This window comes from Bombina bombina, chromosome 6, assembly GCF_027579735.1.
Source record: "Bombina bombina isolate aBomBom1 chromosome 6, aBomBom1.pri, whole genome shotgun sequence".
Classification (NCBI taxonomy): Eukaryota; Metazoa; Chordata; class Amphibia; order Anura; family Bombinatoridae; genus Bombina; species Bombina bombina.
The window spans coordinates 316,628,219-316,650,741 of NC_069504.1; the positions used below are offsets into that span (position 1 = coordinate 316,628,219).

The 22,523-nt window shown below is 38.9% G+C and overlaps 1 protein-coding gene across 1 annotated transcript in view; it reads right to left on the reverse strand.

Moving 5' to 3' along the window:
- PTPRQ (protein tyrosine phosphatase receptor type Q) overlaps positions 1 to 22,523 on the reverse strand; it is a 538,955-nt gene that overhangs the window by 335,973 nt on the left and 180,459 nt on the right. The window contains 4 exon segments of the mRNA XM_053719240.1: positions 463 to 744; positions 957 to 1,064; positions 21,425 to 21,604; positions 21,690 to 21,851. Of these exon segments, the coding sequence (XP_053575215.1) occupies positions 463 to 744; positions 957 to 1,064; positions 21,425 to 21,604; positions 21,690 to 21,851 (732 nt within the window).

Sequence of the window (22,523 nt, forward strand, 5' to 3'; positions counted from 1 at the left end):
GACGGTACAGGACAACAAGTACAGAGAAAAGCAGATTATTTACAAAGCTTGAGATTTAAAATACCATCATTTACTTAGTCATCATATATTTGGTAAGGTTTTGAGATAAAAAAAAAAATGAGTGTAAAAAATATCTTTTCAAAGTTTACATTTCTTGTGTGTACTGACAAAAAGAAAAAAAGATGAGGGCGTTAGTAATATTTTGAAAAAGGCAAAAAAAATGTATTATATGATGTGTTGGGAGAACTGGTTATGTTATGTGGATATGATCACACATTCCTAATGCTGTATCATAGGATTTAAATTTAAAAATAAAGTGTGGGGTAAACATTGCCCATTGCTAAGTAAAATGGTTGAAGCAAGTGGTTAAAGTATGAGGTAGGAAAGTACCAAATAATATAAAATAAAGTATTGAAATCTCTTGGGAATAAGTTTTAGTTGCTGGAAAATATTTCTAGTTACCAGTTTCTGATGTCCTTACAGACAATGGTGATGTTGTTTGATTTCCATTTCCAAATATTGTATAGGCTCGAACTGAAATGCTGTACAGAGTGTACGGGTTTAAATCAGTCAAAGAATAACTTGTTGATGATGTATTGAGGGCAAACTGTGCAGTAGAATTTTCGTACATTATTTCATAGTGCGTAATAATTCCATTTGGCTTTGAAGGTGGCATCCACTCTAAATTAATGGCAGTGGAATTTACACCAATTAAAATCAGATTTTGAGGAGGTGATCCAGGTACTGTAAAATATGAAAAATACAAGTTAAAACTCAAGAAAGGCATTTTATACTTATCCAGCAGCGCCGCCATAGGTGAAGTCTGATTAAACATTACTCTTAGATAAATGTATTACATTGTTTAAAGGTGAAAATACTGTAATTATTCACATATTTGAGTTGATTAAAATTTGTTAAAATTTTTATCTAAAACGTATATAATTATTTACACTCACCATCTTCTAGAGTTCTAACAAAAATATCATTTTCTTCTGTGGAAGCGCTCTCTCCGGCTTTTGTTGACGCTGTTACACGCATCTTGTAGTCTGTGTATTTTTTCAAACCTAAAAAAAAAAAAATAGGCTGTCTTTCAGATGTTTTATATATTTTCAAATAAATAAAATAAAGGAAAACATATTTGACAAATCATTTTTATTGTAAAATGTATCTTTTATACAGATTTAGAGATTCCACCTAATAACATACTGTACATTGTTATACCAGTGGCTAGGGATGGGCGAATGTGTAAATTTTCGAATTTCGAATATAGAACAAATTTTATTATCGAAATTCGAATTATAAATTCGAATGTCGATAAGAACGAATATTCTGTAAAATTCTGTTTTCGAATGTTTTTTACAGGTTTCGAATGTGACATTCGTTTTCGAATGTGACATTCGATTTCGAATGTGACATTCGATTTCGAATGCGTATATTCGATTTCGAATGTGTATATTCGATTTCCAATGTAACTTTCTTTTTTGAATGAGTATTTGCGTTTTCGAATGTCACTTTTGATTTCGAAACTAATTTGAATTCGAATAGTACATTACAAAAGAAAAGAAATTTAAATCGAATTTGAATATAACATTACAAATATAATGTGATATATACAATTGAATTCGAATATTACATTTCGAAATCGAATATGATATATGCTATCGAATTCGAATATTACATTTCTATACAGAATGTGATATATTGAATCGAATATTATATTTCGAATTTGAATGTGATATATCTTATCCAATTCGAATATTACATTTCTATATAGAATGTGATATTATTGTATCGAATTCGAATATTATATTTCGAATTCGAATGTGAAATATACATATCGAATTTGAATATAATATAATGCAAAGGCAAACAAACATTCTATTTTTAGAATGAATATTTTCGAATGTAAGCGAAAAATTCGTAACCGAAAATTCGAAAATCGAATGTTAGAATGTTAGTTAAACATTCGAAATTCGATTCGAACGAACGAACGTCTAAAAATTTGTTTTAAAATTCGAATGTTTAGAAACATTCGCCCATCCCTACCAGTGGATATATATATATATATATATATATATATATATATATATATATATATATATATATATATATATATATATACATACATACATACATACATATATATATATATATATATATATATATATACATACAAAAATTGGAAGTAAGCACTCACTGGTCTTCAGACAACAAAGTCACAAAGTTCTCTTTTTTGCGTGCTGTGACGTTTCGGGACCAAGCACAGTCCCTTCCTCTGAAAGTGTTACAGTGAAAAAAGCAGCCTTAAATAGGCCCCAAACACACTCCCAAAAAAACACCGAACCAATCAAAGGTCCTGTTGCTTACACACCCCCAAATACCAAAATGTGATAGGTTGATAACCACCAGTTAAGTGAAAACAACATGTTACATGAAAACTTCCCACATTGAGACCTACCCACATTGTGACTATTAAAACAGAATTTATGCTTACCTGATAAATTACTTTCTCCAACAGTGTGTCCGGTCCACAGCGTCATCCTTACTTGTGGGATATTCTCTTCCCCAACAGGAAATGGCAAAGAGTCCCAGCAAAGCTGGTCACATGATCCCTCCTAGGCTCCGCCCACCCCAGTCATTCGACTGACGGACAGGAGGAAATATATATAGGAGAAACCATATGATACCGTGGTGACTGTAGTTAGAGAAAATAATTCATCAGACCTGATTAAAAAACCAGGGCGGGCCGTGGACCGGACACACCGTTGGAGAAAGTAATTTATCAGGTAAGCATAAATTCTGTTTTCTCCAACATTGGTGTGACCGGTCCACGGCGTCATCCTTACTTGTGGGAACCAATACCAAAGCTTTAGGACACGGATGAAGGGAGGGAGCAAATCAGGTCACCTAAATGGAAGGAACCACAGCTTGCAAAACCTTTCTCCCAAAAATAGCCTCCGAAGAAGCAAAAGTATCAAATTTGTAAAATTTGGCAAAAGTGTGCAGTGAAGACCAAGTCGCTGCCTTACATATCTGGTCAACAGAAGCCTCGTTCTTGAAGGCCCATGTGGAAGCCACAGCCCTAGTGGAGTGAGCTGTGATTCTTTCAGGAGGCTGCCGTCCGGCAGTCTCATAAGCCAATCGGATGATGCTTTTAAGCCAAAAGGAAAGAGAGGTAGAAGTCACTCTTTGACCTCTCCTTTTACCAGAATAAACAACAAACAAGGAAGATGTTTGTCTGAAATCTTTAGTAGCCTCTAAATAGAACTTTAGAGCACGAACAACGTCCAAATTGTGTAACAAACGTTCCTTCTTTGAAACTGGATTCGGACACAAAGAAGGTACTACTATCTCCTGGTTAATATTTTTGTTAGAAACAACTTTAGGAAGAAAACCAGGCTTAGTACGCAAAACCACCTTATCTGCATGGAACACCAGATAAGGAGGAGAACACTGCAGAGCAGATAACTCTGAAACTCTTCTAGCAGAAGAAATTGCAACCAAAAACAAAACTTTCCAAGATAGTAACTTAATATCTATGGAATGTAAGGGTTCAAACGGAACCCCTTGAAGAACTGAAAGAACTAGATTTAGACTCCAGGGAGGAGTCAAAGGTCTGTAAACAGGCTTGATCCTAACCAGAGCCTGAACAAATGCTTGAACATCTGGCACAGCTGCCAGTCTTTTGTGTAGTAAGACAGATAAAGCAGAGATCTGTCCCTTTAGAGAACTTGCAGATAATCCTTTCTCCAAACCTTCTTGAAGAAAGGAGAGAATCTTAGGAATTTTTATCTTATTCCATGGGAATCCTTTGGATTCACACCAACAGATATATTTTTTCCATATTTTATGGTAAATTTTTCTAGTTACAGGTTTTCTGGCCTGAACCAGAGTATCTATCACCGAATCTGAAAACCCACGCTTTGATAGAATCAAGCGTTCAATCTCCAAGCCGTCAGTTGGAGGGAGACCAGATTTGGGTGTTCGAATGGACCTTGAACAAGAAGGTCCTGTCTCAAAGGTAGCTTCCATGGTGGAGCCGATGACATATTCACCAGGTCTGCATACCAAGTCTTGCGTGGCCACGCAGGAGCTATCAAGATCACCGAGGCCCTCTCCTGATTGATCCTGGCTACCAGCCTGGGAATGAGAGGAAACGGTGGGAATACGTAAGCTAGGTTGAAAGTCCAAGGAGCTACTAGTGCATCTACTAGAGTCGCCTTGGGATCCCTGGATCTGGACCTGTAGCAAGGAACCTTGAAGTTCTGATGAGACACCATCAGATCCATGTCTGGAATGCCCCATAATTGAGTTATTTGGGCAAAGATTTCCGGATGGAGTTCCCACTCCCCCGGATGAAATGTCTGACGACTCAGAAAATTCGCTTCCCAATTTTCTACTCCTGGGATGTGGATCGCAGACAAGTGGCAGGAGTGATCCTCCGCCCATTGAATTATTTTGGTCACTTCTTTCATCGCCAGGGAACTCTTTGTTCCCCCTTGATGATTGATATAAGCAACAGTCGTCATGTTGTCTGATTGGAACCTTATGAATTTGGCCTTTGCTAGTTGAGGCCAAGCTCTGAGAGCATTGAATATCGCTCTCAGTTCCAGAATGTTTATCGGGAGAAGAGACTCTTCCCGAGACCATAGACCCTGAGCTATCAGGGATTCCCAGACCGCACCCCAGCCCACTAGACTGGCGTCGGTCGTGACAATGACCCACTCCGGCCTGCGGAAGCTCATTCCCTGGGACAGATGGTCCAGGGTCAGCCACCAACGGAGTGAATCTCTGGTCTTTTGATCTACTTGAATCATTAGAGACAAGTCTGTATAATCCCCATTCCACTGTTTGAGCATGCACAGTTGTAATGGTCTTAGATGAATTCGTGCAAAAGGAACTATGTCCATTGTTGCAACCATCAATCCTATTACTTCCATGCATAGCGCTATGGAAGGACGAGGAACAGAATGAAGCACTTGACAAGAGCTTAGAAGTTTTGATTTTCTGACCTCTGTCAGAAAAAACCTCATTTCTAAGGAATCTATTATTGTTCCCAAGAAGGGAACTCTTGTTGACGGGGACAGAGAACTCTTTTCTTTGTTCACCTTCCATCCGTGAGATGTGAGAAAGGCTAGAACGATGTCCGTATGAGCCTTTGCCTTTGACAGGGACGACGCTTGTATTAGAATGTCGTCCAAGTAAGGTACTACTGCAATGCCCCTTGGTCTTAGAACCGCTAGAAGGGACCCTAGCACCTTTGTGAAAATCCTTGGAGCAGTGGCTAATCCAAATGGAAGAGCCACAAACTGGTAATGTTTGTCCAGAAAAGCGAACCTTAGGAACTGATGATGTTCCTTGTGGATAGGGATATGTAGGTACGCATCCTTTAGATCCACGGTAGTCATAAATTCACTTTCCTGGATGGTGGGTAGAATCGTTCGAATAGTTTCCATTTTGAACGATGGTACCCTGAGAAATTTGTTTAGGATCTTCAAATCCAAAATTGGTCTGAACGTTCCCTCTTTTTTGGGAACTACGAACAGATTGGAATAAAATCCCATTCCTTGTTCCTTTATTGGAACTGGGTGTATCACTCCCATCTTTAACAGGTCTTCTACACAATGTAAGAATGCCTGTCTCTTTATTTGGTTTGAGGATAAGTGAGACTTGTGGAACCTTCCCCTTGGGGGTAGTTCCTTGAATTCCAGGAGATAACCTTGAGAAACTATTTCTAGCGTCCAAGGATCCTGAACATCTCTTGCCCAAGCCTGAGCAAAGAGAGAGAGTCTGCCCCCTACCAGATCCGGTCCCGGATCGGGGGCTACTCCTTCATGCTGTCTTGTTAGCAGTGGCAGGCTTCTTGGCCTGCTTACCCTTGTTCCAGCCTTGCATTGGTTTCCAGGCTGGTTTGGGTTGTGAGGCATTATCCTCTTGCTTAGAGGATGCAGAATTAGAGGCTGGTCCATTTCTGCGAAAGGGACGAAAATTAGGCTTATTTTTAGCCTTAAAAGACCTATCCTGTGGAAGGGCGTGGCCCTTTTCCCCAGTGATCTCTGAAATAATCTCTTTCAAATCAGGTCCAAATAAAGTTTTACCTTTGAAAGGAATGTTAAGTAATTTTGTCTTGGATGACACATCCGCTGACCAAGACTATAGCCAAAGCGCTCTGCGCGCCACAATAGCAAACCCTGAATTTTTTGCCGCTAATTTTGCTAATTGCAAAGCGGCATCTAAAATAAAAGAGTTAGCCAATTTAAGTGCTTGAACTCTGTCCATAACCTCCTCATATGGAGTTTCTCTACTGAGCGACTTTTCTAGTTCCTCGAACCAGAACCACGCTGCCGTAGTGACAGGAACAATGCATGAAATTGGTTGTAGAAGGTAGCCTTGCTGTACAAAAATCTTTTTAAGCAAACCTTCCAATTTTTTATCCATAGGATCTTTGAAAGCACAACTATCTTCGATAGGAATAGTAGTGCGTTTGTTTAGAGTAGAAACTGCCCCCTCGACCTTGGGGACTGTCTGCCATAAGTCCTTTCTGGGGTCGACCATAGGAAATAATTTCTTAAATATAGGGGGAGGAACAAAAGGTATGCCGGGCTTTTCCCACTCTTTATTTACTATGTCCGCCACCCGCTTGGGTATAGGAAAAGCGTCGGGGGGCACCGGAACCTCTAGGAACCTGTCCATCTTGCATAATTTCTCTGGAATGACCAAATTGTCACAATCATCCAGAGTAGATAACACCTCCTTAAGCAGTGCGCGGAGATGTTCTAATTTAAATTTAAATGTCACAACATCAGGTTCAGCTTGATGAGAAATTTTTCCTGAATCTGAAATTTCTCCCTCAGACAAAACCTCCCTCATGGCCCCTTCAGATTGGTGTGAGGGTATGACAGAACAATTATCATCAGCGTCCTCTTGCTCTTCAGTGTTTAAAACAGAGCAATCGCGCTTTCTCTGATAAGTAGGCATTTTGGATAAAAGATTTGCTATGGAGTTATCCATTACAGCCGTTAATTGTTGCATGGTAATAAGTATTGGCGCACTAGATGTACTAGGGGCCTCCTGCATGGGCAAAAACTGGTGTAGACACAGTAGGAGATGATGTAGTATCATGTTTACTCCCCTCATTTGAGGAATCATCTTGGGCAATATCATTATTTGTGGCAGTACTGTCCTTACTTTGTTTGGACGCTATGGCACAATTATCACATAAATTTAAATGAGGAGACACATTGGCTTTCATACATATAGAACATAGCTTATTTGAAGGTACAGACATGTTAAACAGGCTTAAACTTGTCAATAATGCACAAAAAACGTTTTAAAATAAAACCGTTACTGTCACTTTAAATTTCAAACAGAAAACACTTTATTACTGAATATGTGAAAAAGTATGAAGGAATTGTTCAAAAATTACCAAATTTTCACCACAGTGTCTTAAAGCCTTAAAAGTATTGCACACCAAATTTCAGAGCTTTAACCCTTAAAATAACGGAACCGGAGCCGTTTTTCAATTTAACCCCTATACAGTCCCAGATACAGTCTTTGCTAAGACCCAACCAAGCCCTGAGGGGAATACGATACCAAATGACGCCTTCTAAAAGCTTTTTCAGAGATTCTTAGATCCTCACACATGCATCTGCATGCCCTGCTCTCAAAAAACAACTGCGCATTAATGGCGCGAAAATGAGGCTCAGTCTATGACTAGAAAGGCCCCCTGACTGAAAAAGGTGTCCAATACAGTGCCTGCCGTTTTATAAACGTTCCCCAAGATTATAAATGTCAATTGTTAGCCTAAATTTGAATAATATGCACAAATAAAGCAATCGATTTAGCCCATAAAAATGTCTACCAGTTTTTTAGCCCATAATAAGCCCTTTATTCTGATTGTTTTTGACTAAGAAAATGGCTTACCGGTCCCCATGAGGGGAAATGACAGCCTTCCAGCATTACACAGTCTTGTTAGAAATATGGCTAGTCATACCTTAAGCAGAAAAGTCTGCTGTTTCCCCCAACTGAAGTTACTTCATCTCAACAGTCCTATGTGGAAACAGCAATCGATTTTAGTTACTGTCTGCTAAAATCATCTTCCTCTTACAAACAGAAATCTTCATCCTTTTCTGTTTCAGAGTAAATAGTACATACCAGCACTATTTTAAAATAACAAACACTTGATAGAAGAATAAAAACTACATTTAAACACCAAAAAACTCTTAACCATCTCCGTGGAGATGTTGCCTGTGCAACGGCAAAGAGAATGACTGGGGTGGGCGGAGCCTAGGAGGGATCATGTGACCAGCTTTGCTGGGACTCTTTGCCATTTCCTGTTGGGGAAGAGAATATCCCACAAGTAAGGATGACGCCGTGGACCGGACACACCAATGTTGGAGAAATAAACCTATTAACCCCTAATCCACCGCCCACCCACATCGACAACACTATATAAACCTATTAACCCCTAAACCGCTGGCCACCCACATCACCAACACTATAATAAACCTATTAACCCCTAAACCGCCGGCCCCCCGCATCGCAAAACACTAAATTAAACTATTAACCCCTAAACCTAACACCCAACTTTAAATTAAAAGTTACAATATAACTATCTTAAAGGGCCATAATATCCAAATGTTTAAACACTTGAACGTGATGCAGTATAGCTGTAAAAAGCTGACTAGAAAATATCACCTGAGCATCTCTATGTAAAAAAGAAAGATATTTTACCTCAAATGTTCCTCAGTAGCCACATCCCATTGTAAAGGATTTCTAAGCAGCATATTAGTATGTCTGTCCTGGGACAGCTAAGGGGATGAGCCTCGTGCACTCTCATATTATTTCCCTATTCAGGTTAAAGGAAGCTTACTATGAAATCTCATGAGAGTTAAATCAAATCTCATGAGATCACAGTAAAACAGTTCATGACAGCACTGCTGATGCTGATTGGCTGCTGTTCATTTCTTCTTTCTTTCTTTTTTTTTTTACCTGCAGCTGGGAGCAGCTGAGTATAACTTTTTACACAGAACTTACTCTGCTGAGCTGAGGAGATTGCAAGGTAAAATAACTTCCTTTTTTACAGAGATGCTCAGGTGATATTTTCCTGTCAGCTTTTTACAGTTATACTGCATCAGTTTCAAGTGATTTAGCATATAAGTATTATGTCCCTTTAAAATAAATAAAAACTTACTTGTGAAAAAAATAAAAAAAAAACTAAGATTAAACTATAAATTAACTTAACATAACTATTCTAATAAAAAAAAAAAAAACTCTAAGATTACAAAAAATAATAAACTAAATGATTAAATATAAAAACAATTACACCTAATCTAATAGCCATATACAAATAAAAAGCCCCACCCAAAATAAAAACACCCCCTAGCCTAAAAATAAACTACCAATAGCCCTTAAAAGGGCATTTTGTAGGGCATTGCCCTAAATTAAACAGCTCTTTCACATTAAAAAATTACAAAGCCCCCCCCCTAAAAGTAAAAAACCCCCACCCAACTAACCCCCCAAAATAAAAGTCTAAACAAATCCTAAACTACCCATTGCCCCTAAAGGGACATTTGTATGGGCATCTTTTACTGCCCAGAGCCCTAATCTAAAACACCCTAAAAAATGAAATAAAAAACCTAACACTAACCCCAGAATATCTACTAATGGTTGCTGAAGTCCGGTCATCCATCCTTATCCAGGCCGCAAGAAGTCTTCATCCAGGCGGTGACATCTTCCTCCATCGCGGGACCGTCTTCTATCTTCATCCCAGTGGTGCGTTTTTTTTAATTGGTAGGTTTTTTTATTTTATTAGAATAGTTATGTTAGGTTTATTTACAGTTTAATCTTAGTTTTTTTTTTTATTTCACAGATAAGTTTTTATTTATTTTAAGATAGTTATATTGTAACTTTAAATTTTAAGTTAAGGGGGGTGTTAGATTTAGTGGTTAATAGTTTAATTTAGTGTTTTGCGATGTGGGGGGCTGGCGGTTTAGGGGTTAATAGGTTTATTATAGTAGTAGCGATGTGGGTGGGTGGAAGATTAGGGATTAATAGGTTTATTAGTTGCGATGTGGGGGCTGGCATTTTAGGGGTTAATAGGTTTATTTAGTGTCAGCGATGTCAGGGAACGGCGGATTAGGGGTTAATAACTTTATTTAGTGTTGGCAATGTCGGCGAGCGGTGGATTAGGGGGGTTAGTCATTTTATTTTGTGTTGGCGATGTCAAGGAGCGGTGGATTAGGGTTTTTTAGACTAGGGGTTTATGTTAGGGTGTTAGGTTTAAACGTAACTTTCTTTTCCCCATAGACATCAATGGGGTTGCGTTACGGCGATTTGCCATTCCGCGATCACAGTTGTTAGTTTATTTCTAACACTTTCTCCCCATTGATGTCTATGGGGGAAAGCGTGCACGAGCACGTCAAATCAGCCCTTGGCTTTTGTTCCGTATGGAGCTTAACGCACCATAACGCACAGCACATGGAGGTTTTTCAGTAACTCGTAATGGCAGAGCTATGGAAAGTGTGATACCTCTCATTTTATTGCGCTATTTACACACCCGGTATAGCATAAAACTCGCAATCTAGACGTAACTGTGTAATATACAAATTAGAATTAATGCTGTAGAAATTAATATCAGCAGTGGATTTTGGGAAATTTGCACATTGTACCTAACAAAATTAGATTCATGATCAGTTTCAGTCATATGTACTTATGTGTGTTTAATAGGGCTAATTTTTCAAATGTGTATTATAGGCACTTTGAAAACCTAAAGAAATAAGAAAAAATAAATAATTCTCATATGGTGTTATCATAAATATTTGCTAAAACTGCAGCCAATTTCCTAAATAGACTTGACTAAAATTTGGTTTGGACCCTTTTGAGAAACCCCCCCCCCCCCCCACAAATCTATTTAATAGTTCTAAATACATTTCATATAGATAATTATAAGTCTTCATAGAAAGTAGGTGTATAAGGAATTTTTCAGGTAGTACATGTAAATAACACATTTATGGCCAGATTACGATTGGCAAGCTGTTTTGCGCAAGCGATAATGGGTTTTTGTGCGTGTTGGAAGGAGCATAAGTATAACAAGTTTTAAGCAAATGCGAACGTGTGAGCGGTATCACGATTTACGCTAGATTGATAACTGTGACCTCAGAGCATTGGTTAAAGGGACACTGAACCCACATTTTTTCTTTCGTGATTCAGATAGAGCATGCAATTTTAAGCAACTTTCTAATTTACTCCTATTATCAATTTTTCTTCGTTCTCTTGCTATCTTTATTTGAAAAACAATGCATTTAAGCTCTTTTTTTGGTTCAGACCTCTGGTCAGCATTTTTTTATTGGTGGATGAATTTATCCACCAATCAGCAAGAACAACCCAGGTTGTTAACCAAAAATAGGCCGGCATCTAAACTGACATTCTTGCATTTCAAATAAAGATACCAAGTGAATGAAGAAAATTTGATAATAGGAGTAAGATAGAAAGTTACTTAAAATTTCATGATCTATCTGAATCATGAAAGAAAAAATGTGGGTTCAGTGGCCCTTTAACTTACGCTCGACAAAAAAGTTGCACAAAACAAATTAAAACACATCTAAAATACATTTTTAACAGTACAGTTACACTCATAATAACACTATCTGATAAACATTATTAAAAAAAACTGTTATAAGGGCTCAAAGATATGAAAAAAAATAATATATGTATATATATATATATATATATATATATATACTGTATATATAAATAACATAATTTATGCTTACCTGATAAATTTATTTCTCTTGTAGTGTATCCAGTCCACGGATCATCCATTACTTATGGGACACTAACTCCTCCCCAACAGGAAGTGCAAGAGGATTCACCCAGCAGAGCTGCTACATAGCTCCTCCCCCAACTCCCACTACCAGTCATTCGACCGAAAACATGCAGAGAAAGGAAAACCATAGGGTGCAGTGGTGACTGTAGTTTAATGGAAAAATTACCTGCCTTAAAGTGACAGGGCGGGCCGTGGACTGGATACACTACAAGAGAAATAAATTTATCAGGTAAGCATAAATTATGTTTTCTCTTGTTAAGTGTATCCAGTCCACGGATCATCCATTACTTATGGGATACCAATACCAAAGCTAAAGTACACGGATGACGGGAGGGACAGGCAGGCTCTTTATACGGAAGGAACCACTGCCTGAAGAACCTTTCTCCCAAAAACAGCCTCCGAAGAAGCAAAAGTGTCAAATTTGTAAAATTTGGAAAAAGTATGAAGAGAAGACCAAGTTGCAGCCTTGCAAATCTGTTCAACAGAAGCCTCATTCTTAAAGGCCCAAGTGGAAGCCACAGCTCTAGTATAATGTGCTGTAATTCTTTCAGGAGGCTGCTGTCCAGCAGTCTCATAGGCTAACCGTATTATGCTACGAAGCCAAAAGGAGAGAGAGGTAGCCGAAGCTTTTTGACCTCTCCTCTGACCAGAATAAACGACAAACAGGGAAGACGTTTGTCAAAAATCCTTAGTTGCCTGTAGATAAAATTTCAGGGCATGGACTACATCTAGATTGTGTAGCAGACGTTCCTTTTTCGAAGAAGGATTAGGACACAAAGATGGAACCACAATCTCTTGATTGATATTCCTGTTAGTGACCACCTTAGGTAGGAACCCAGGTTTAGTACGCAGAACTACCTTGTCTGAATGAAAAATCAGATAAGGAGAATCACAATGTAAGGCAGATAACTCAGAGACTCTTCGAGCCGAGGAAATCGCCATTAAAAACAGAACTTTCCAAGATAACAACTTGATATCAATGGAATGAAGGGGTTCAAACGGAACCCCCTGTAAAACATTAAGAACTAAGTTCAAACTCCATGGTGGAGCAACAGTTTTAAACACAGGCTTGATCCTAGCTAAAGCCTGACAAAAAGCTTGAACGTCCGGAACTTCTGACAGACGTTTGTGTAAAAGAATGGACAGAGCTGAAATCTGTCCCTTTAAGGAACTAGCGGATAAACCCTTTTCTAAACCTTCTTGTAGAAAAGACAATATCCTCGGAATCCTAACCTTACTCCATGAGTAACTCTTGGATTCGCACCAATATAAGTATTTGCGCCATATCTTATGGTAAATCTTTCTGGTAACAGGCTTCCTAGCCTGTATTAAGGTATCAATAACTGACTCAGAAAAACCACGTTTTGATAAAATCAAGCGTTCAATTTCCAAGCAGTCAGCTTCAGAGAAATTAGATTTTGATGTTTGAAGGGACCCTGGATCAGAAGGTCCTGTTTCAGAGGTAGCGACCAAGGTGGACAGGATGACATGTCCACTAGATCTGCATACCAAGTCCTGCGTGGCCATGCAGGCGCTATTAGAATCACTGATGCTCTCTCCTGTTTGATTCTGGCAATCAATCGAGGAAGCATCGGGAATGGTGGAAACACATAAGCCATCCCGAAGGTCCAAGGTTCTGTCAAAGCATCTATCAGAACCGCTCCCGGATCCCTGGATCTGGACCCGTAACGAGGAAGCTTGGCGTTCTGTCGAGACGCCATGAGATCTATCTCTGGTTTGCCCCAACGTCGAAGTATTTGGGCAAAGACCTCCGGATGAAGTTCCCACTCCCCCGGATGAAAAGTCTGACGACTTAAGAAATCCGCCTCCCAGTTCTCCACTCCCGGGATGTGGATTGCTGACAGGTGGCAAGAGTGAGACTCTGCCCAGCGAATTATCTTTGATACTTCCATCATTGCTAGGGAGCTTCTTGTCCCTCCCTGATGGTTGATGTAAGCTACAGTCGTGATGTTGTCCGACTGAAACCTGATGAACCCCCGAGTTGTTAACTGGGGCCAAGCCAGAAGGGCATTGAGAACTGCTCTCAATTCCAGAATGTTTATTGGTAGGAGACTCTCCTCCTGATTCCATTGTCCCTGAGCCTTCAGAGAATTCCAGACAGCGCCCCAACCTAGTAGGCTGGCGTCTGTTGTTACAATTGTCCAGTCCGGCCTGCTGAATGGCATCCCCCTGGACAGATGTGGCCGAGAAAGCCACCATAGAAGAGAATTTCTGGTCTCTTGATCCAGATTCAGAGTAGGGGACAAGTCTGAGTAATCCCCATTCCACTGACTTAGCATGCACAATTGCAGCGGTCTGAGATGTAGGCGTGCAAAGGGTACTATGTCCATTGCTGCTACCATTAAGCCGATCACCTCCATGCATTGAGCTACTGACGGGTGTTGAATGGAATGAAGGACACGGCATGCATTTTGAAGCTTTGTTAACCTGTCTTCTGTCAGGTAAATCTTCATTTCTACAGAATCTATAAGAGTCCCCAAGAAGGGAACTCTTGTGAGTGGAAAGAGAGAACTCTTCTTTTCGTTCACCTTCCATCCATGCGACCTTAGAAATGCCAGTACTAACTCTGTATGAGACTTGGCAGTTTGAAAGCTTGAAGCTTGTATCAGAATGTCATCTAGGTACGGAGCTACCGCAATTCCTCGCGGTCTTAGTACCGCCAGAAGAGCACCCAGAACCTTTGTGAAGATTCTCGGAGCCGTAGCCAATCCGAATGGAAGAGCTACAAACTGGTAATGCCTGTCTAGAAAGGCAAACCTTAGATACCGGTAATGATCTTTGTGAATCGGTATGTGAAGGTAAGCATCCTTTAAATCCACTGTGGTCATGTACTGACCCTTTTGGATCATGGGTAAAATTGTCCTAATAGTTTCAATTTTGAACGATGGAACTCTTAGGAATTTGTTTAGGATCTTTAAATCCAAGATTGGCCTGAAAATTCCCTCTTTTTTGGGAACCACAAACAGATTTGAGTAAAACCCTTGTCCTTGTTCCGACCGCGGAACCGGATGGATCACTCCCATTAATAAAAGATCTTGTACGCAGCGTAGAAACGCCTCTTTCTTTATTTGGTTTGTTGACAACCTTGACAGATGAAATCTCCCTCTTGGGGGAGAGAATTTGAAGTCTAGAAGGTATCCCTGAGATATGATCTCTAATGCCCAGGGATCCTGGACATCTCTTGCCCAAGCCTGGGCGAAGAGAGAAAGTCTGCCCCCCACTAGATCCGTTCCCGGATCGGGGGCCCTCGATTCATGCTGTCTTAGGGGCAGCAGCAGGTTTCCTGGCCTGCTTGCCCTTGTTCCAGGACTGGTTAGGTCTCCAGCCTTGTCTGTAGCGAGCAACAGCTCCTTCCTGTTTTGGTGCAGAGGAAGTTGATGCTGCTCCTGCTTTGAAATTACGAAAGGAACGAAAATTAGACTGTCTAGCCTTAGGTTTGGCTCTGTCTTGAGGCAGGGCATGGCCTTTACCTCCTGTAATGTCAGCGATAATTTCTTTCAACCCGGGCCCGAATAAGGTCTGCCCTTTGAAAGGTATATTAAGCAATTTAGATTTAGAAGTAACGTCAGCTGACCAGGATTTTAGCCACAGTGCTCTGCGTGCCTGAATGGCGAATCCGGAATTCTTAGCCGTAAGTTTAGTTAAATGTACTACGGCATCTGAAATAAATGAGTTAGCTAACTTAAGGGCTTTAAGCTTGTGTGTAATCTCATCTAATGGAGCTGATTCAGGTGTCTCTTCCAGAGACTCAAACCAAAATGCTGCTGCAGCCGTGACAGGCGCAATGCATGCAAGAGGTTGCAATATAAAACCTTGTTGAACAAACATTTTCTTAAGGTAACCCTCTAACTTTTTATCCATTGGATCTGAAAAGGCACAGCTATCCTCCACCGGGATAGTGGTACGCTTAGCTAAAGTAGAAACTGCTCCCTCCACCTTAGGGACCGTTTGCCATAAGTCCCGTGTGGTGGCGTCTATTGGAAACATCTTTCTAAATATCGGAGGGGGTGAGAACGGCACACCGGGTCTATTCCACTCCTTAGTAACAATTTCAGTAAGTCTCTTAGGTATAGGAAAAACGTCAGTACTCGCCGGTACCGCAAAATATTTATCCAACCTACACATTTTCTCTGGTATTGCAACTGTGTTACAATCATTCAGAGCCGCTAACACCTCCCCTAGTAATACACGGAGGTTTTCCAGCTTAAATTTAAAATTTGAAATATCTGAATCCAGTTTGTTTGGATCAGAACCGTCACCCGCAGAATGAAGCTCTCCGTCCTCATGTTCTGCAAATTGTGACGCAGTGTCTGACATGGCCCTAATATTATCAGCGCACTCTGTTCTCACCCCAGAGTGATCACGCTTACCTCTTAGTTCTGGTAATTTAGCCAAAACTTCAGTCATAACAGTAACCATATCCTGTAATGTGATTTGTAATGGCCGCCCAGATGTACTCGGCGCTACAATATCACGCACCTCCCGAGCGGGAGATGCAGGTACTGACACGTGAGGCGAGTTAGTCGGCATAACTCTCCCCTCGTTGTTTGGTGAAATATGTTCAATTTGTACAGATTGACTTTTATTTAAAGTAGCATCAATACAGTTAGTACATAAATTTCTATTGGGCTCCACTTTGGCTTTAGCACATATAGCACAGATATCTTCCTAGACATGTTTAACACACTAGCAAAGTGATTTACTATAATATGAAAACGTACTGTGCCTATAAGAAGCACAGAAAAAGTTATGACAGTTGAAAATTAATAAACTGAAAAGTTATAGCATCAAATCTTTGTAAAAAACACAATTTTAGCAAAGGATTGCTCCCATTAGCAAAGGATAACTAACCCTGATAGCAGAAAAAAAAAAATAAAAAAAAAATACAGAAATAAACGTTTTTTTATCACAGTCAACTACAATCTCACAGCTCTGCTGTGAGTGATTACCTCCCTCAAAACAAGTTTTGAAGACCCCTGAGTTCTGTAGAGATGAACCGGATCATTCAGGGAAGACAATAAACTTCTGACTGAATTTTTTGATGCGTAGCAAAAGCACCAAAAAAGGCCCCTCCCCCTCACACATAACAGTGAGAGAGATCAGTAAACTGTCATAAATTAAATAAAACGACTGCCAAGTGGAAAAAAATAGTGCCCAAAACATTTTTTCACCCAGTACCTCAGAAAATTAAACGATTTTACATGCCAGCAAAAAACGTTTAACATTAATAAATTGAGTGTTACTAAAAAGCCTGTTGCTAGTCCCTGCAAATTAGGCTAAAGTTTTATGCATACAGTATAATTCCAGTGAAGTGCCATTCCCCAGAATACTGAAGTGTAAAATATTCATACATGACAGCCTGATACCAGTTGCTGCTACTGCATTTAAGGCTGAGTTTACATTATATCGGTATGGCAGAATTTTCTCATCAATTCCATTGTCAGAAAATAATAAGCTGCTACATACCTCTTTGCAGATTAATCTGCCCGCTGTCCCCTGATCTGAAGTTTACCTCTCCTCAGATGGCCGAGAAACAGCAATATGATCTTAACTACTCCGGCTAAAATCATAGAAAAACTCAGGTAGATTCTTCTTCAAATTCTACCAGAGAAGGAATAACACACTCCGGTGCTATTATAAAATAACAAACTTTTGATTGAAGGTATGAAACTAAGTATAATCACCACAGTCCTCTCACACATCCTATCTATTCGTTGGGTGCAAGAGAATGACTGGTAGTGGCAGTTGGGGGAGGAGCTATGTAGCAGCTCTGCTGGGTGAATCCTCTTGCACTTCCTGTTGGGGAGGAGTTAGTGTCCCATAAGTAATGGATGATCCGTGGACTGGATACACTTAACAAGAGAAATATATATATATATATATATATATATATATATATATATACACTGTATATAAATATATATATATATATATGTATGTGTGTGTGTGTGTGTGCGCGCATTGGAATCCTTTGCAGTCACGTAGATGAAAAAATTAAAAAGAGCATATTTTTGCAATTTTCATATTTAACACAGTGATATACTGTAAATATTTCACATTTTACTGCTCTGCACATAGCAGAATATGTTGTAAGTTTTAATAAATAGATATTCCTACATATATCTGTATATATCAATACCTATATATAATCATATAGATATATAGGTATAGATATATATTTTACCAAAAAAATCTAGAAATATGTATTTATGAACAAATAGAACCCATTCTGCTTTGTGAAGAACATTGGAATGTGAAATATTCATATTTCCATGTGAGGTTAGCACACGAGTAAGCGTGTAAGGCTTTATTTTCCACTTTCACGCTCCATTGACTTCTAATGGTTAATGCGGTCACAATATTCTATCTTTGTCTTTTTGTGCTTCTGGTTAGCTCTTGTGTGAACATTTTTACTTTCATCTTGTAATATGCACTCTACCTGATGCGTGCAAAAAAAGCTTACTTCGAGCACAGTTAGCACACAAGCGGAAGTGCAAAATACCACTACACTTGTAATCTAGTCCAAAATCATAATCCCTCCTCCCTTTAAATAGTGACTAAAATTAATGCTCCATTCATTCTTCAGTTTAGTCAAGATAGTAACATACATACAGACTCACTCAAACACACTCACAGACACACAGAAACACAACCATACCCACACACAGACTCACTCAAACACATTCACACAGACACACTCACAGACACACAGAAACACAACCATACCCACACACAGACTCACTCAAACACATTCACACATAAACACAAACATACCCACACACAGACTCACTCAAACACATTCACACATTAACACAACCATACCCACACACAGACTCACTCAAAAACACATTCACACAGACACACTCACAGACACACAGGAACACAACTATACCGACACACAGACTCACTCACACATTCACACATAAACTCAACCATACCCACACACAGACTCACTTAAACACATTGACACAGACACACAGAAACACAACTATACCCACACACAGACTCAATCAAACACATTCACACATAAACACAACCATACCCACTCACAGACTCACTCAAACACAGACACACAGACACACTCACAGTCACACAGAAACACAACCATACCCACACACAGACTAACTCAAACACATTCACACAGACACACAGAAACACAACCATATCCTCACACAGACTTACTCAAACACATTCACACAGACACGCTCACAGACACACAGAAACACAACCATACCCACACACAGACTCACTCAAACACATTCACACAGAAACACAACCATACCCACACACAGACTCACTCAAACACATTTACACATAAACACAACCATACCCACACACAGACTCACTCAAACACATTCACACAGACACACTCACAGACACACAGAAACACAACTATACCCACACACAGACTCACTCACACATTCACACATAAAGTCAACCATACCCACACACAGACTCACTTAAACACATTCACACAGACACACTCACACACACACAGAAACACAACCATACCCACACACAGACTCAATCAAACACATTCACACATAAACACAACCATACCCACACACAGACTCACTCAAACACAGACACACAGACAGAAACACAACCATACCCACACACAGACTCACTCAAACACATTTACACAGACACACTCGCAGATACACAGAAACACAACCATACCCACACACAGACTCACTCAAACACATTCACACAGACACACTCACAGACACACAGAAACACAAACATACCCACACACAGACTCACTCAAACACATTCACACAGACACACTCACAGACACACAGAAACACAACCATACCCACACACAGACTCACTCAAACACATTCACACAGACACACTCACAGATACACAGAAACACAACCATACCCACACACAAACTCACTCAAACACATTCACACAGAAACACAACCATACCCACACACAGACTCACTCAAACCCACACAAAGACTCACTCAAACACATTCACACAGACCCACTCACAGACACACAGAAACACAACCATACTCACACACAGACTCACTCAAACACATTCACACAGGCACACTCACAGACAGGCTCACTCAAACACGCACCGACAAGCAGATACAGACACAGATTTACAGATACAAACAGATTTATGTCTATGGTCTGTATATTAAACAATTTTAATTTTCTGCAATTTAAAATAAAATTATTTTTAATAAATTGAATTTTTTCCTAAATTGGACCAAATAACTGTACATTACATACTTTGTTACAGTACATGTAATGCCTCACTCTGCAAATGTTCTAGGTTAAAACCCTATTGAATATTTTTTCATTTATTATTTGTATGATTTTAAAAACTTACATGTTTCACAGGCTATCTTTTTATTTATGACATATCTTAAAAAATGTTTATAATCTATTGACAAAAAGTTATTGTAAACTCAAAAATGCTGACTTGATACAAATTTTAAAAAAAAAAACAGTTTTGTGCTTTCCAGCAATATGAATATAAAATTTCAAATTGCTGCAAAACAAAAGACACCTGGCTAAGGAGGTGTTGCACAATTCCAGATGTAATAGCATAATAAGATACATTTTGTTTTGTGAAAGTGATTCCTTTTCTCATGCATAGATTCTTTCTTTAGAGTATTGGCAAGTACAGTTAGGATGGATATAACCCATTTAGTAAAAACAGAGAACAAAACTAGTACAAAGTTATCATTAACAATTTACCTGTTTGACTTTCTGTTTTGGGGAAAATTTTGTGTGGCACATTACTCAACCATCTTCCCAATTTGTTCATTAATATAATACAGTACAATAAGCAAATTTATAAGCAGCATAATAGTTTTTAATAAGTAATTTAATCAACCCCCTAATGTTGCTATGAAACATATTATATGAGATAATTTAGGAAAAATCAAACAAACAGTGTGCTACCACTTTGCATAAATTTTACATCTAAGCACATATACAATCATAGGCGTCTCAATTTTAATTCTCTGAAACGCCTGTACTTATGAATGTTCAATCTTGTATCCTATTTATCATGATACAAAGTTACTTGTATTAAGCAGTGGGAGTTCCTTTTAGTCCCATAAATCCAGAGTGTTAGTAGTCACTTCCTGTGCAGCTGTTGCTGGTTTTGAATAAACAAGTATCGCAGCATAACGCAGTGTATCCCTTTCATTCATTATACTGACTGTGGATTCTGGTTTGAATTGGGAGCGAGACAGACGGCTGGTTGGACCTGCAGACTCTGACATCACAGAGGGAGGCGGATACGACCGACGTGGAAACAAACTTCATGGTTGTATGCAACCGATGTGCACGGCTTTAACATTCATCCTGTGAGTAACACTCTGGGAAGGGGCTATCAAGGAAATTGTATATACAGTTTACACTTAGAGCGTGTTGCGCTTCTCTACTTCTTTGTTTTATGAGATAATTTAGGACCAGACTATAATTACCTTGGGTTTGTTTTTGAAAACAAGGCATTCATACATAAGTTTTCCTTTACATTTATTGTCTTCAACCATGACATTATTATATTCATTCAATTTCAATATAATTATTGTAAAGCATGGGTACCTGTTATTAGAATGTTGTTTATGCTTGTTATCTTATGGAAAGAGTTGCTTGTGTTCAGCTCCATGGCATAAACTGTGTAGTGAGTAATCCTTCCATTTGGCTCCAAAGGAGGATCCCAAAAAACCAGAATAGATGTTGAACTAATATTCTTATAATTTATATTCTCCACTGAGCTGGGAACTAAAAATACGGAAATTACAATTAAAATAAAAACATTCCATTATAAATAACTGTAAACAAAATGAACAAACCACCCTTATTTTACCTTGCTCACTTGTTCGAACAACAATATCAGTTGGAGGTCCTTCTCCTACAACTGTAAATGCAGACACACTAACTATATAGTCAGTGAACGGTGAAAGCTTCTCGACTGTGTATGACAGCTCCTCAGCCGTAATATCCATTATACGTTGTATGTTTTCAATAGCTGAAATAAATGTGAGAAAATATAATGAATATCTAATGTGTTTGTCTGTTAGTAAAAGATAAAACTATTCACCACCCCTTTAACAACGGAGGAATGTATATGTCATTGGAAATTCCTATAAAGAACTATACTCTCACAAAATGGAAATAAATAAAGAAGAAAGGAAATCATATAGCTAAGAAACAAAAAAATAATAAAAAAATAAAACAAGTTGATTATACACCATGTCTGTAGAATCTCTTCCAGCCACTTACTGACAACTTCAGCAGATCTAAAAAATATAAACTAGAATCAAATAGGATATTTTTTCAGAGGCTGTAACTTTCTGCATCCACCATGCTCACATACTTCAATGTTTGTTTCAAATCCCCACTAGCATACATATTTAGTGTCCCCTATCATCGATAACATGGCAGTTAACGTGCCCTAGCTGATGATGGAGGAGGACAGCAGAAACTAACCAACATCCAAGCCACTATTACGTGTGAGGAACTAAATACTAATTACTAGCAGCATTTGGGATTGTATAAAAATGTATGATATGGCCATAAAACACACACGTTATAATATATTTCCTAACAATGTCCAGTGACAAAGGATCAGTTTTAAAAGGACAGTCTACACCTTAGTCATCTTGAAGTCTCACCTTAGATTAAGCTACAAATGGCCTCC